The 15,317-nt window shown below is 43.1% G+C and overlaps 1 protein-coding gene across 1 annotated transcript; it reads right to left on the bottom strand.

Moving 5' to 3' along the window:
• Window positions 1-14,461: 14,461 nt before the first annotated feature.
• Window positions 14,462-14,996, bottom strand: LOC136489413 (BTB/POZ and MATH domain-containing protein 3-like). The gene is made up of 2 exons (XM_066486056.1): window positions 14,699-14,996; window positions 14,462-14,589 (listed from the first exon to the last, which is right to left on the bottom strand). The coding sequence occupies exons 1-2, from the start codon at window positions 14,994-14,996 to the stop codon at window positions 14,462-14,464; spliced, it is 426 nt and encodes a 141-aa protein (XP_066342153.1).
• Window positions 14,997-15,317: the final 321 nt, after the last annotated feature.

Genomic DNA, 15,317 nt, shown 5'->3' with positions numbered 1-15,317 from the left:
TATAAAAGGAGTACCAACCAAAACAGTGGTGTCCGCATAGATGCCACAGACCTGAATGGGAATAAGCAGACATATTATGGACGCATATATGAAATATGGGAACTAGAATATGCACCTACTTTGAAGATCCCATTGTTCAAGTGCCAATGGGTCAAGGTGACCGGAGGCGGGGTAACAGTAGACAACGAGTATGGAATGACAACAGTAGACCTTAGTAATATTGGGTACAAAGATGAACCATTCGTCCTTGCCAAGGATGTGAATCAGGTGTTCTATGTCAATGATATGTCTACCAAACCAAAAAGAGGGAAAAATGATAATGACTCAACCAAAGAGCCAAAGCGCCACATAGTTCTTTCAGGGAAAAGAGTCATCGTGGGAATTGAGGACAAGTTGGACATGTCAGAAGATTATGAAAAGGATGACCGAATTCCGCCCTTCAAAGTGAACAAAGACCCTAGCATCTTGGTAAATGATGAGGACACTCCATGGTTACGACGCGATCATAACCAAGGGACATACGTAAAGAAGAAGTTCACTGCTGTGCCCACTTGATGATATAGTGATTTAATGTAGTGTGTGTTTGAGATATTATGTAATAATTGTGAATTCAGATGTTTATTATGTCATGTTTTAAATTAAATCAATGTTTGATTTGGTGGGATTTCTCTCTCAAAAAGGTAAATTAGGATATTGAGTGATGAAAAATTAAAATATTAACGTTAAAATGATGTGAAAACAAATTTCCTGTCCAAAACCATTAGTTTTAATAATTTTAATTAAACACTACATTTTTGCATTAACGAAATAATAAATATTAGTTACATTATGTTTTATAATTGTAACAAAAAATAAAAAAGTTAGGTTATAGATTTTTCCTATGTGCAATAAAGAAAAAGAAAATCCATGTTTTTAACAAAATAATTTTATGCCTTTTATTTAATTTACTATGTATTTAACAAGACTATTGCATTTCTATTAAAAAAATTTGCTTAAAACACGCGGGAAACGAAACTACAGCCCACCTTTACTCCCGGGTTGGAAGCCCACCCGGGAGTAAAGGTGGACTGTAGTTTCGTGGCCCGCCAAAAAAACCTTTACTCCCGGTGCTTATTACCAACCGGGAGTAAAGGTAAACCTTTACTCCCGGTGGGGGGGATGGCACCGGGAGTAAAGGGGCATGGCATATATATACCAGTGCCATCTTCTTCCTTGCGTTCTTCGCCGATTCCTCTCCCCCTGCGCCCACGCCACTCGGCCCGCCACATCGAGGACGCCGCCGCCACCCCGCCCGGCGTCGATCGTCGCCACCGCCTCGTGCGCGTCCGTGGTCCCCATGCCACCCCGCGCGCCGATGACCTCGCGGCGCCAGCTGCTGCCCGGCCACCCCGACCAGACGCGCGGCCACACCGCCGGTACCCTCGCGCGTGACACGACGCGACGATGAGGCCGCCAACGCGCGCGCGGCTTCCTCTCCTCCATTCCCGAGGTACGCTGCTTGCTCCATTCCATCTCCAGGATACATCGTGACCGCAACAGATCGATATGATGATGAGGAGCACGTTGTGCTTGCTCCGATCCTATTCCATCTCCATGCATGAAACACATGTTTTAGGCAAGTTCACGATCATGGTAACCATACGTACTGTTGTTCACGTTTTCTTTTCCTACGTGCATGCTCCTCTATTGATACAGTAGCTACTGAAACTTTGGTTGTCACTTGCATACATACGTACGTCAACAAATGTGTGTATCGATCACAAACCCAAACGTATACTTAACTAATTTTCATGGCACGTCGCACACGGCGTTTAGACGGGCATTATTCTCTGTCGCGCTAACTATTATAAGAAAGAAAGCGCCAAAGGAACAGAAAAAAATTCTAGTGTATACGCGCCATCTATAAGCGCCATGCGTTTCTATGTATAAGCGCCATGTGTTTCTATGTATACGGCGGAGCACCGCCGCCCTCGTTCGCCCTAGGGTTTATACGGCGGAGCACCGCCACCCTCGTTTGCCCTAGGGTTTAGGGTTTATACGGCGGAGCACCGCCGCCCTCATTTGCCCTAGGGTTTAGGGTTACGCCGCCCTCGTTCGATCATTTTTGGTGGGTGAAGGTTGGTTTGCAAGTGGTTGTGGATGATATAGCTGAGTCTATGAAGGGTGTAGCAGATGAAGTGGTTGAGAGTGTGCTTGAAAATATAGTTATGGAGATGGCGAGGGATATGGCATGCGAGGTGTGTTTTGAAGAGGATGCTCCCGATGTTTGGGAGTTCCAACACCAAGGGTCGACTTGATGTCTATTTTTTATCGATGTAACGTGTGTTGTTGTATTTGTTGTAAATTTGGCATGTTGTTGTGAACCTCTTCGAGGGTTCCAATCATTGTAAACATTATTTGGAGCTGTTTACTCGACGAGTCAGGATGCAGTGCGATTTTGTTGTCACTTTGGTTTGCAGCAACGCCCCCCTTTTCTTTTAGGCGAGGCTCATCGTTTATTGTTCTCAGAAACTTGACACGCAACGATGCCCCCTTTCTTTCAGGCGAGGCTTGCTATTTTCCGTTTAATAAAACCTAATGCGTAGCGACGCCCCCTTTTGTTTCAGGTAGGACCGCCGCCAAAACCTACTCGCTTCCTGATTCTTCTTATCATACAAACCAACCTTCACCCATCAAAACCTACTCGTTTAGGGTTTAGGGTTTATATGACGGAAGATTTTACGCATGCAAGCAAAGATTTGACGTACTATATATTGGTTTTGTTTTGTGAAGCTAGATGGCCGACCCGAGAAACATGGATGAGGAGGAGTTGATGATGAATTTGATCAACACTGGCACTCAAGTTGCCGGCGATGATGGTGCTAAAAATAACGTGCAAGAGGATGCAGATGACGAGAGTCAGTACTTAGCTCTTGAACAAAATGAGCAACAACATATTGGCCAAGTATATATTTTTTATTATTAGCTATATATATTATCATATGTCTTATGTGTGCTCATGACATTAAAAATAATGTTTATGTTTTGTAGCCCTCTGGATCGACATCAACAACTACAACGAAGAGTAAAAATGTTTGAGGTCCCAAAAAGCCATTGGAGGGCCGCTTCATTAACTCGGAGTTCAATGTGGATACAGGCGAACCGGGCGGCCAAATAAAATGAAATTTGTGCACCACTGTGGTTACCTTGTACGGGACCGGCTCCCGATCAGTACCCGTGAATGGAAGAAGAAGACCAATGCTCCTCATATCAGTTTTGTCTCCGATCATGACAAGACGTTAATTTGGAAAGATGTCTTGGTACATTTCACACTCCAAACAGATGGTTATGATGATATAATAGATGGTGATAAATTGAAGGAGCGAGTTAGGGATTGGGCAATGAAGAAGATGGCCACCCAGTTTCAGACTTGGAAGAAACACCTATACACGACGTATGTCAAGAAGAACATAGCACCAGATTTTACTATCCCAGGCCCGATCTCAAAGCAGAGGCCCTATTGGGATGAGTTTGTACAGTACAAGACTTCTGAAGAGGGTGTGAGTCGGGTGATAAAGAACCAACGTAATGCCCAACAGAAGACATACCACCATAACTAAGGATCAGGTGGCTACCTGACTGCCATTAAGAAGTGGAACAAAATAGAAGCAGACCTTCTTGCCAAGGGTATCACACCAGAATCACTCGAGTGGGGAAAGCGTGCAAAGAATTGGTTTTTCGCTCATGGGGGAACACTGGACTAGGAGACAGGGAAGTGCGTTTATGGCGTAAGACTGCAAGAAGCAGCAGAAAGATTGTTTTATGCTCAGAGAGCTACTGCTAGTGGTGCGTTCAGGCCCAACATAGAGAAGGATGAGCAGACATACGCCATCGGGACTATTGAACATGGTGGCCGAACTAGAGACAAAGGAAGTGTCTCGTGGGAGCATAGATTCCCTTAGGATAGACCTTCCTACAGAAGCCGCTAGAGAAAGAAGGAAGAAGAGGCACAACGGCTCCAGAGGTTGGAGGAAGCGGTGCGTGAAGCACAGGAGCGGGGAGAAAACCTTGAAGCGAGAATGTAGGAGGAAATTAGAAGGCAAGTGGAAATAGCAGTGAGTGCAAGCAAGCAGGCATCAGAGCCAGGAATCAACATTAGCCAATCTGTTCAGTTGAAAAGCAGCTGCGCTTCCATGGAGATACCAAATCAAGGGGACACAGGACTGCGCTTCCCTGTGGATGACGTCACTGGACCTTGTACATCGTGTGAGCTACACATTCCGAAGGGGAATTCCACAATCAAGGTGGCTATCGGTCTTGTTAGTCCTATCGACCGAACCAAGACACCAAGGATTCATGGGAATATAATCCAAGAAGGATATGCTACCATCTCGGTAGATAAATCTAAAAAAGGTTTTAGTGATTTGCCTCTTGACATTCCTGGAGGTGATGGCGAGAAGACTCTAGGAGAAGCAGAGAAGACATTCATTCTATGGCGCAAGCGCTACATCATCATTCCCGGGATGTCGGCTCCACCTCCTCCTAAACTACCTCACCATAGGTGCGGATGAAAACACTACATCATTAATTTATATTGGCTTAAATAATTAACAATCTGCTCATAATAATATGTCATTCCTTTTTTTGTAGCAGATCCTCCCCCAACCTAAATCCAATTGTTCAATCGCCAGATCATCATAGTGCTCTATACGATGACATTGTGTTGGAAGGCGAGGCTGCATCCACACCATCTCCAAGGAGGTCTCCAACGCCACTGCCACCACCTCCAAGGAGGTCTCCAACGCCGCTGCCACCACCTCCAAGGAGGTCTCCAACGCCTCCCTCGCCCCACCTACCAAGAAGCCTAGCAAGAGGACAGCCCCGCAAATGAAGAACCAGTCCCCACTGGCAAAGAAAGCCATCGTGAAACCAAGGGCTATTCCCAAAATAATATCTGAAGAGAAGGAAGAAGGAACTGATGCATATAAAAAAGATATGTCTAGATTCTATGACAAACTTAAAAAGAATCAAGAAGCAAGGAGAAACCCGGAGAAACCGTACTTCTTCGTAGCTCCAGATATTCTAAGAAAAAGGGTGGCTTCTTACCAGCAACAACAGCGGGAATCTCGTAAGCCATCCAAATCAACGTTAACGGACTATGACCGCACTCTCACCAAGTCAATTGAGGCGGCACAGAAAAAGAAGCGGGCAGGGAAAGGAGTTGCCCAACTCGGACAACAATCGCACCAATCAGTCCCCCCGCTAGTTGTTGGTAATGAATATAGTTCGAATTTAGGATTAATGCATCAGGCAAACATACCTCCGGATGTCGATTTGGATCACCTTGGTGAATTTATTGATGAGACTGGTCTTGACCTTTACCAGATGTTTGGTGATGGAAACATTGAGAGTGCGGTGGAGGTTGATATTTAGAAGAAAAAATTTGTACTAGGCCAGAGTCTATACAACCCTCAAGCCTTATCTGATCTGGGGACGCAAATGTACCTGCTAAACAAGTGGTACATACAGGCGTCTACCGGTGGAGACTTCTGCGTTGGTGTCAGAATTAGAGACGAACATTGGTTCCGTGGCGATGATGTTATGTATGTTGACTTTGCAGAATTTCATCAACTATGCCACCTGACCTCTCTGGACAAAGTTATCATTAGCTGCTATTGCCTGTAAGTAATAATTCTTTCGATCTATTATTAAACTCATCATATGTGTGTATATGCATATAAATTATCCTAACAAGTACTATATATATGCAGATTTACAATGATAGAGCGCAGAAAGAAAGGCTGCAATGAAATTGGTTTTGTTGATCCCCATATAGTATTCAAAGACCCCATTACTCCAAAGCCTAATTGGAAGTCTGAGTCAGAGAGTAACCTCATAAACTTCTAAGTGAACCAATGCCACAAGAAGGATATACTCTTTCCCTACAACTTCAAGTGAGTGTTAATAATGTCGATCATCCTTAATGGCTCATATGTTGATTCTAGTTAATTAATGAGTGTTATGCGTTATATCCTATAAACACATGCAGCAATCACTGGATATTGATGGACATCGATCTAGTGAAAAGTCACTTGATAATCTATGACTCGATGAGAAAACCACAACAAGACTACTAAGATATGATAGATATTATCCAGAGGTAATTTCGGTATCTCTAGCAACTAGATATACACACAAACATGATGATTAACTATATCTGATGACGTGGCAAATTTTTTATTGGGCAGTGTTTGGAAAACCTTTATTGAGAAGCAACACATGGGAAAATGCAAAGCGCCACTGAATGTAATCCCTTTGAAAGTAAGTCCCCTAAATCGCATCATCTTTATTAATTAAACATATAGCTTTCACCGGATCACCAGATTGGATGACAAATCTTTTTCTCGTAAAGTGGTGTCTGAGGCAGGAACAGGGGAACAACTACTGTGGTTACTATGTTTGCAAGTTTATCAAGGTGGTCTCCCAAAGAACTCCTACAGAGAGACTCAAAGTACGTTAAAAATACACTATATATTCATTTAATTATTATTATTGATTGTGTTACTATGTCTTTATATATATATGTACATATATTAATTTATTTTCCTTTAATTCAAACCTGTAGACTCGATGGTTGGAGAAAAAGGTCATACGGCAAGACCAAATCAAAGCAATTCAAGAGTCTATAGCCGGATTTTTTTAATGAGCAGGTCATCGATTCCAAGGGCGAGTTCTACTTCGACCCAACACTGCCATGGAAGCCAAGCTAGAGGATGAGAGGAAACTTGTTATATCACAACAACTGTAATGCAATCTTTTTGTAATATATGCACATGAAATAATATAATGTAAAATACACATATGCAGGCATGCATGTAAATATATATATATGATGCATATATATATATATATATATATTTCTATGCTTGAATTGTGTGATTTAATACGTTCATTGTGCTTGAACCGAAACATACTATACGTGCGTATAAATGTATAATTAGCAGTGTACAATACGACTTCGAAAACCTATTTTGAAAAGAAAACAAAAAAATGAAAAGAAAAGAAAAAAGAAAAAAAACCTTTAGTCCCGGTTCGTATTACCAACCGGGACTAAAGGTGCCGGCCATCGTGGCATGTCAGGAGGCACCTTTAGTCCCGGTTGGTGTTACCCACCGGGACAAAAGGTCCTCCTTTAGTCCCGGTTCTTGACCCGGGACTAAAGGACCCCCTTTAGTCCCGGATGCTTGCTCCCGGGTGGGGAACCAGGACTAGAGGGAGTTCCCCACCGGAAGTAAAGCTCTGTTCTCTACCAGTGGTCACACATCAACTCTCATGATAATAGACCCACGAAAATACCAAGAGTTCACCGTCACGGATTATTTTAATGCGGGAGTTCATGATGACCGCCTCCATGTAAATGGTAGTGTGGCCAGGTTTGCATCAGTATTTTCATGGCGGTATTTTGTGCTATTTCGTGAGATGAATCACTGTCATGTGAGAATATGGTATTTCGTGGGAGCCACCGTCATGAAATAAATTTCGTGAGCATTCAAATAACTCAAAGGAAATGTAGTATTTCATGAGAGCACCACCACGAAAATATATGTTCAGACCATCACAAAAGTATGTTTTCCTAAGAGTCTAAACCGTCATGAAAATTAACGATAGGAGTATCTCAAACCAAATTCCAAATGCACACATATGATCCAAATGCCAATCCAACACACAAATACCAGAAATTCCAATACATGCATATATACAAATGATTCCAATCGCAAATCCTGAGAGTTAAAACCGTCATGAAAATTAACCACAGGGGCATCTCAAACCAAATTCCAAATGCACACATATGATCCAAATGCCAACGCATCACACAAATACAATAAATTCCAATACACGCATATATACAAATGATTCCAATCACAATATATTCCAACTCCCACTACTACACATTGCTTAATAGAGGCGGGCGAATTTGATTAATAGAGGCGGGCATCGGAACTGCCTCCAATCAAAGGTCACCATTAATAAAGACCTACAGAGGCGGTTGCTTCACTTGCCTCGGTTAATCAATTAATGGAGGCGGGAACCAAGGCGGGCGTCTTAACATGCCTGCCTCCATTAATGTTCTCCAGAAAACCCCAAAAATAAAAAAAAACTTACAACTTTGGAGAGTAGAATCCCATCAACACTATCACGTCTCTACAAATACACCTCACACTCATTCATGTTTGTATATAATATGTTATAGTTTTATATCAATATTTCGTAATTTGATATTGGATATTTTGGCTACTAAATAAACTCAAATGAAAAAAACTTTTGAACTACAAAGTTTGAAATTTTATTAAGTACCGCACTTTGGTATAGGATGTATCTCCATCCGAGATTGTTGGAAAAATTTAAAAATTTGAATATCAAAATATGTGAATTTAAAAAAATATTTGAGACTCTAAATGACTTCAAATAAAAAACTTATCAACAACAAACATGTAGCTCAGGCCAGCCACTACAACTTTGAAATTAAGTATGTGAACATTTCAGATTATTTAGGAATTCTAAATTTTAAATTTCAAATTCTACAAACCTAGAACATATATTTGGGACAATAAACGACTTCAAATAAAAAACTTGTCAGCTACAAAGGTGTAGATGGTATTGGGAACTATAACTTTCATATAGACCATGTCAACATCCGAGATCGTTTGATAATTTTAAATTTCAAATTTCAAAATCTGTGCACTTACAAAAATATTTTGGGACCGTAAGCAGTTTTAATTCAAAAACTTTTGAACTACAAAGTTGTAGATCTCGTCGAGGGCTATAATTTTGATATAAAGTTTGTCTTCATATAAGTTCATATGAAAAAGTTATGAATTATCTTTTGTTACAATCATTAACTGATACGGACATCTTAAGACGTCTTTGTAAATCGTTTTACGGAGGTGGAAGCTTTGAACCACCGCCTCCAAAAATAAACAATTAATGGAGGCGGACGTCTTAAGTTGCCCGCCACGGTTGATGGATTAACCGAGACGGGCGCTCGGCTAATGGATTAGCCGAGGCGGGCGCTCGGCCGGTGCAGCCATGCCACTGATTGACAGAGGCGGCCGCCCAGCCCGCCCGCCTTGGATAATAAAATGACACCGCCTCACAAAATCTTTTTCTGGAGTAGTGTCCATCCAAGTGTCCAACCATTACAAAAAAGGCTTACTAGCTCATAGTCCTAGACATCCAACATGATAAGTTCCAACACATAGTCCTAACCATCCAATGTAATAAGTTCCAACACATACACATACTTAGTACAACACCAAAAGGTTTTGTTTAAACCAAGGATTGCTGGTTAGCAATAGAAGCCAAAAGGTTAGCAATGGTCAGATTTCAGTCACATCCATTGCATCAATTGTCACTGAAATCAGCCCCATAGGTATCACTGCCATTGTCTTCTTCATGGCCGCTTCTTATGTTGTCATCTTCACAGCCTCTCAAATCATCACTACCATCATCTTCATCAAAGTCATCACAGATATCGTTGTCATCATGATAGCTCTTACTGTCATCCATCTCATTGTAGTTGTCGTCATCATCATCAGTGATTATGTCATTGGCATTGCTAAGCATTTCAAGTAATCAAGTGAGTGAGTGGCAGTATCCGATGATGCAAAGACCAAAAAAAGATCATGTTTGAAATGTTTCAGTCTTCAAGTAAAAAGAGATTATACGGTGGGCTCACGTTTTTTTAGAGTACTAACTAATTTTTGTGGAAAATTAGGCTCAGGTTTGGTGAATAGTACCACATTTAGCTGATGACAACGGGCATCAAGATTTGCTAGACGGTTCATTAGATTAGTAGGCGGTTGCTTCTTAAGATCTTCATAAATTCTTGGGGCTATTGCTCGTGGGTCTTGGGTCGAGCGGTGCCTTGGCTTTGCCCGGGGTGTCGGTGCCCAGCGGTGCCCCTAGCTCCCCCACCTGGCGAGCAGTTCCTCATTCCAGGGCACCCGCCTGCCCTGTCGTGGCTGGGCTCGCCTGCTGGGACCCCGAGACTTTTGGTGCCCTGGGTCAGGGCCGGCTTGGTTGGCTCTCGCCATTCCCCCTTGTGGTCCAGGTCCTATGCGCTATGCAGCTCTCCTTGCGTTTGCGGTTGAATAGTTTCTGGGTGAAAATCCTGCTCGACTTCTTGCTATGGGCTGGCGGCGGTGGTGGAGACTGCGTCATCTACCTTCTTGGAGGCATCGTCGAAGTTTTTGTTCATCGCCCGAGTCGATGAGGCAGTTGTTGGGATGAAAGTCCTTCTTGTGCGCTTCTCCCAACGTTGATGGCGTCTGCAGATGTCATTTCCATCTTGAAGGCTTCGTTGTAGCACTTTCGAAGCAGTCCCATTTCTCTCTCCGGAGTTGCTCCTTGCCATGTTGTGCGGGCTTGTGCTTCAGCTTACTCTTCGCTTCCTGGTGTTTGGTGTTGCCGCAGTCATTTGGTTCTTGATAGTGGCCGTTGATTCTATCCTTGGCAGATGCTTTGCCATCAATGCTATTCGAGCAGATACTTTGCCACTTTCTCTTTGGTCTCCCCTCTCAGGCAGATGCTTTGTTGCTGAGTTCGTGATGACCCACCTTCTTGCGGATACTTTTGTCGCTACTTTCATCCCTGGTGGATACTTTGCTGCCCCATGTCGTCTTTAGCGGATGCTTTGCCACCCTGATGCTAGATGCTTCGTCTACTCCCGGTGGATGCTTTGCCACCATGGCTTCACCACCTTTGTTGGTAGCCTTGCACGGATGTATTTTCCTTTTACAGGCATAGTCCGTTAGGTTCGAGGCGGAGGGTCCTCTCCTTCTTACCGCCTTTTGTTTCTTTTATTTGGTTGGCTCGGTTTGTTGGGTTGCTTGCCACCTTCTTGGTGGTGCTTTGCAACATCGCAGTAATTCCCTTCTTCTTAATGAAAAACCTGCTAAGACACGATCGCAAAAAAGCAGGACGGATAGGATCCAGTGTGCATTCTTTGGAGGTAAGTCACTACCATAGTTTTTAGCTCCTAGAATTTTTTCTTTGTTGCTTAGCCAAACAATATCTAAAATAAATCTAAAACATCAGCAATAAATGAAAAGTGAAGGTCCTAGAACATAAAAGAAAAACAAATGCCAAGTTAAAGAAGTAAATGTCAGCCCCCTAAAAAAATAAAAAAATAGGGCCAATAGGCGCGGGAGTCTATCCATGGTCTAATGAAGTAACGAGGCTACAATACAAGAGGAAAACGAGAACTTAACTAAATGTTGGATGCGGTCGAATAAATAGTGGAGTTGACGCCCGTGGTGAACTGAGCGTCTGTGCCCAGCTCGCCGCCAAAACCAGCGGACTGCTGGTGTTGGTGACTCAAGCCCGCTTGGCTGGAGACTGCTGTCGTGGAGGGGTTGGGCTAGGCGCCCGCCATCGTATACACCGGCGCCACCGTCGATGTCGTGACATAGGAGGGCAGCGGTGACGGAGAATGCGGCATTGGAATCTAATGGATCGGAAGTGGCTTTGTCGATGACGCGCCCGGCGAGGACAGGGCCGTCATGCCGTACCCTGGCAGCCCATAAGGAAACACCAGAGGCAAGGAGGCAGCAAGCGACGGCGCCGGCATGATCCGGGCTTCCATGTTGGCGAACCGAGATGAGAGGTCAGTGACGGTACAAGCCAAATCCGCTAGGGCTTTGGCCGTAGGATCAGGCACTGAAGTGGATGGAGCGGCGGTGGTGGAAGGTGGGGTGGGCGGCGGCGCAGGTGGGGGGGGGGGGGGGGGGGGGGGGGGGGGGGGGGGGAGTGGCGGCGCAATGGATGAAGGAAGCGACGTGGTGGTGACCGGAGGTCCTGACATCGCTGATACCAGATTGGTAGGACTAGGATTCCTGCCGGAGTTGCTGCGAAGGTTGTAGGGGTGGAAGAGGAGAGGACGAGGTCCGGGGAAGCGACGGCGGTGAACGGGCGCCGTGATGCACGGTGCAGGTGTGTGTGTGAGAGAGAGAGAGAGAGATGCGTCTAGGGCTCCCTGAGGAAGCTAGCAACCAATTTAGTTGCTTCTGCTTAATTATATCAATAGAGTTTACAGATAGTTAAGATAACCTATTTTGCTAAATAACCTATCTGGGACTAATATAAATTGCAAATAGTTAAGATAACAAAGATAACTGAACTAACAAAGATAATTGGGCTGGGCTATTAGCCCATTAATCATGGCGCCATCTATCCTAGGCGCCACCTAGCTGCGACGCCTGGTATATTGGATGCCGGTCATAACAACTGTCTATGGGAGATATCAAATAGATTTGTTGTATATGTCCTATGCAGCATTTGCTCTTGTAAATATGATGAAGCGTGAGGATTTAGGTATGCATGATGTGTACTGCATACTATATTTGAATTGCTTCGTACTCTTGTGTCCCATGTAGCTATATCTTAGATGACCATAAAGTTGCCAGCATTGCAATTGAAAGTGTTAATATTCTAAGTAGGATTAAGCATGCCCGCTCTTTTCCTATGTCGCATTAACTTGGAAGATGATCATTATTGATCTAAATGTCTGGTGTCTTTTGGTATTTTTAGGAACAAGCGAGACCATGACTTGCAATGAGACCAACTGATGTATTTTGGAGATGAGAAAATGATCCAAAAGTGCAGTCCTGAAATCATAGGAGACGAGAAAATGATCCAAATGAGACCAACTGACAAAGACAAATGCATCTTTCAGTTTTGACCATGTATCATATCACGGTTAGACCACTAATAGATTTATGGCCTGATAATATTTACCGGTTTGTATGTTTATTGCAAGCTCCAACGTTGTCATTCCACCACTGCATATGAATTTTTTCGTAGACACATGCGTATCGCACGTGCATGTCCACTAGTTATATAAAGGCTCATGTAATCGTGATGTCGTGAACATCATAGTTAAGTATCGTTTTTTAAGAAACAGCACCACACATGTTTATAGTTATATTATATTTTTCTCGAGATTCACGAAGTCACCGTAGGCGTCTCGCTGTCGATGGGACGTCGCCTACCACTAAAAGCATAGTACCGTTAAATCCTGGAATAAGCCCAGGAAATGTTTCTGTATAAAATATATTCGTATGTTGCAAGAAAAAAGAAACTACCAAATATTTATAAAAAAGTACATATCTAATTCTTTTTTTATCATATTTATAATGTTTTAAAGCTATAATTTGTTTCATGCTAGTAATAATATGAGAATGTCCTATTAAGACTGTATCAGATTTTGATAGATTTTTTCTTCTGTAACAAAGTACAAAAATATTACTCATATATCCTAACTTTAATTTTCATACTATCCAACTATTTGATTAGATGGATCATCGGTTCATTCAAATTTTACTAATAATAAGTTTTGTTTATAATCATAACTACATCTACAACTTGGTGGTGGCAGTATTTGTTTCTTAGAGCAGCTCTAGCGTATGAAAAATTAGAACCGAACCGAACACACTGTGAGTGGCGAACCGTATGTGTCAGAACGAAAATCGGACCTTGCAGAAGCATCAAACCGAGTTGAATAAACAAATCAATTGTGAACGGAGAAGTCTGCAGCCGCGAGTCCAAACGATGTACACGTCGGTAAATATAAATAGTATTTTAATTACTTGGGTTGTAGAGTGAGTGGTGGGTACCACTAGGGAGCGTTCAGCCCTCCTATCTGGCACGGTACAGAAACTGCATGCTCGGTTAGATGGTCCTCACACTGGAGCTGCGCTGAGAAAATGGTCAACTGTGAAAAAGCTCAGCTCATAACGTTGCACTGTAACATCGGGTCCAAATTTTTATTAGTTTTTATGTATGTAAGAAATGATAGAAGAAAAAATACAACAGGTTATGTTTATGAGAAAAAAAGCAGAGGAAAAGAGTTATAACTTGAGTTACTCGAAAAAATAAATCCATGGAAAAATAAAAAATGGACACAATATCAAACCGGACTCTGTAAAGGAGTGGACAAAAGTATAGGACCGGAAGAAATTTAGTCAATTTAATATTAGATACTGATATAGATTAAGACTTTTGGTTCAGTCTCGAGAAAGCTCAATAAGCACGTATAGGTTCTGATACAAATTCTTGTGCTATACTGCCTCCTGCCTGTTATAACACTTTATTGACATTGGTTGATTTTTTTGTCAAGAATAGAACCTGTGAATCCTGATTGAGATTTTAGCTAGCAAATATACTAAATCATCAAACAGAAGTATGAAGTTTTGCTTTGCAGAGGAACAGCTACCTATCATGGTAAAGTTGACATCACATCAGGTATACTAGCACTAACAAAAGATAAAATCGATCAAGCAGCAACCTTGTCGAACATAACATCAATATATTATATTGCAACTCGTTACAAAATGTATCAAAGTAGGATAGGAGGTGCATGCTGCTACATCAAAATATAGCATTGATACTAAAACACCAAAACGAAGTTATGCAGTAGTAGCACTTAGAATATAGTAGAGATAGCAGCCGCCTTTGCTTCATTCAGATTGAAGGCGCCATCAAGGTATTCGGCGAAGTTGTCCGTGAGGAACTTCTTGCACGCCTCCCTGAGCCTACGGCAGCCATGTTTGTCTGCAAGGTCCAGTGTAGTGATGGCCGTACGTGCATCGTTTATGTAGCTGCAGAGCATGTCGGCGCAGATCAACTTCAGCCTCTCCATTGCATACCGATCTGCGCAGACCCTGAGCCATCACGATCTTGTCCTCCTCGTGCACCTCAAGAAGAGCGTCGGTGTAGATGAAATGGAGCAGAGCCTTGAACACTCTCGGCTCCATGTCGTCGATCTGCACACGAGTGACGGTAGTACTGCTGCCCTTCCCTGCTTGTCCAAAGAACTCGGCCATGAAGGCCGTGGACTGGGAGGCGAGAATGCACTTGTGCGCCGAGAACAGATCGCCGCCAACCTCAAATTCCACATCAGTTCCCACCTGGCTTGCTAGGAGGTGGCCGAGGTGCAGGTGCTGGTTTGGCGGCCGCATTGGAGTGATCTCCTTGACGACAGTGACATCACACTTGACATGGAAACTGTCCCCAAGAAGAGGCTCCGTCTCCACATTAAGAGGGAAATAACAGCGGCATCTATCATTTGTATATGTGAAGGCATAGCAAAATTGGGCCGACGAAATTATCTCTCGAGCAAGGGTGAGCAGGGTCAACTCGAATCACACCTTCAGTACTTCATCTTCATCTTGATCTTCATCTGCATATATAGTTATGGAGGAAGATGGCTAGGTAGCCGGTGTCGTCATCCTCTTTTTCGCAGCTTGGTTTTGGAGCCGGTGTCGTCCCAGCGGCGCCCT

The sequence above is a fragment of the Miscanthus floridulus genome, chromosome 10 (genome assembly GCF_019320115.1).
Source record: "Miscanthus floridulus cultivar M001 chromosome 10, ASM1932011v1, whole genome shotgun sequence".
NCBI classification, from domain to species: domain Eukaryota; kingdom Viridiplantae; phylum Streptophyta; class Magnoliopsida; order Poales; family Poaceae; genus Miscanthus; species Miscanthus floridulus.
The sequence above is the reverse complement of the archived record's forward strand: the minus strand, read 5'-3'. Positions and strand labels throughout refer to the sequence as shown.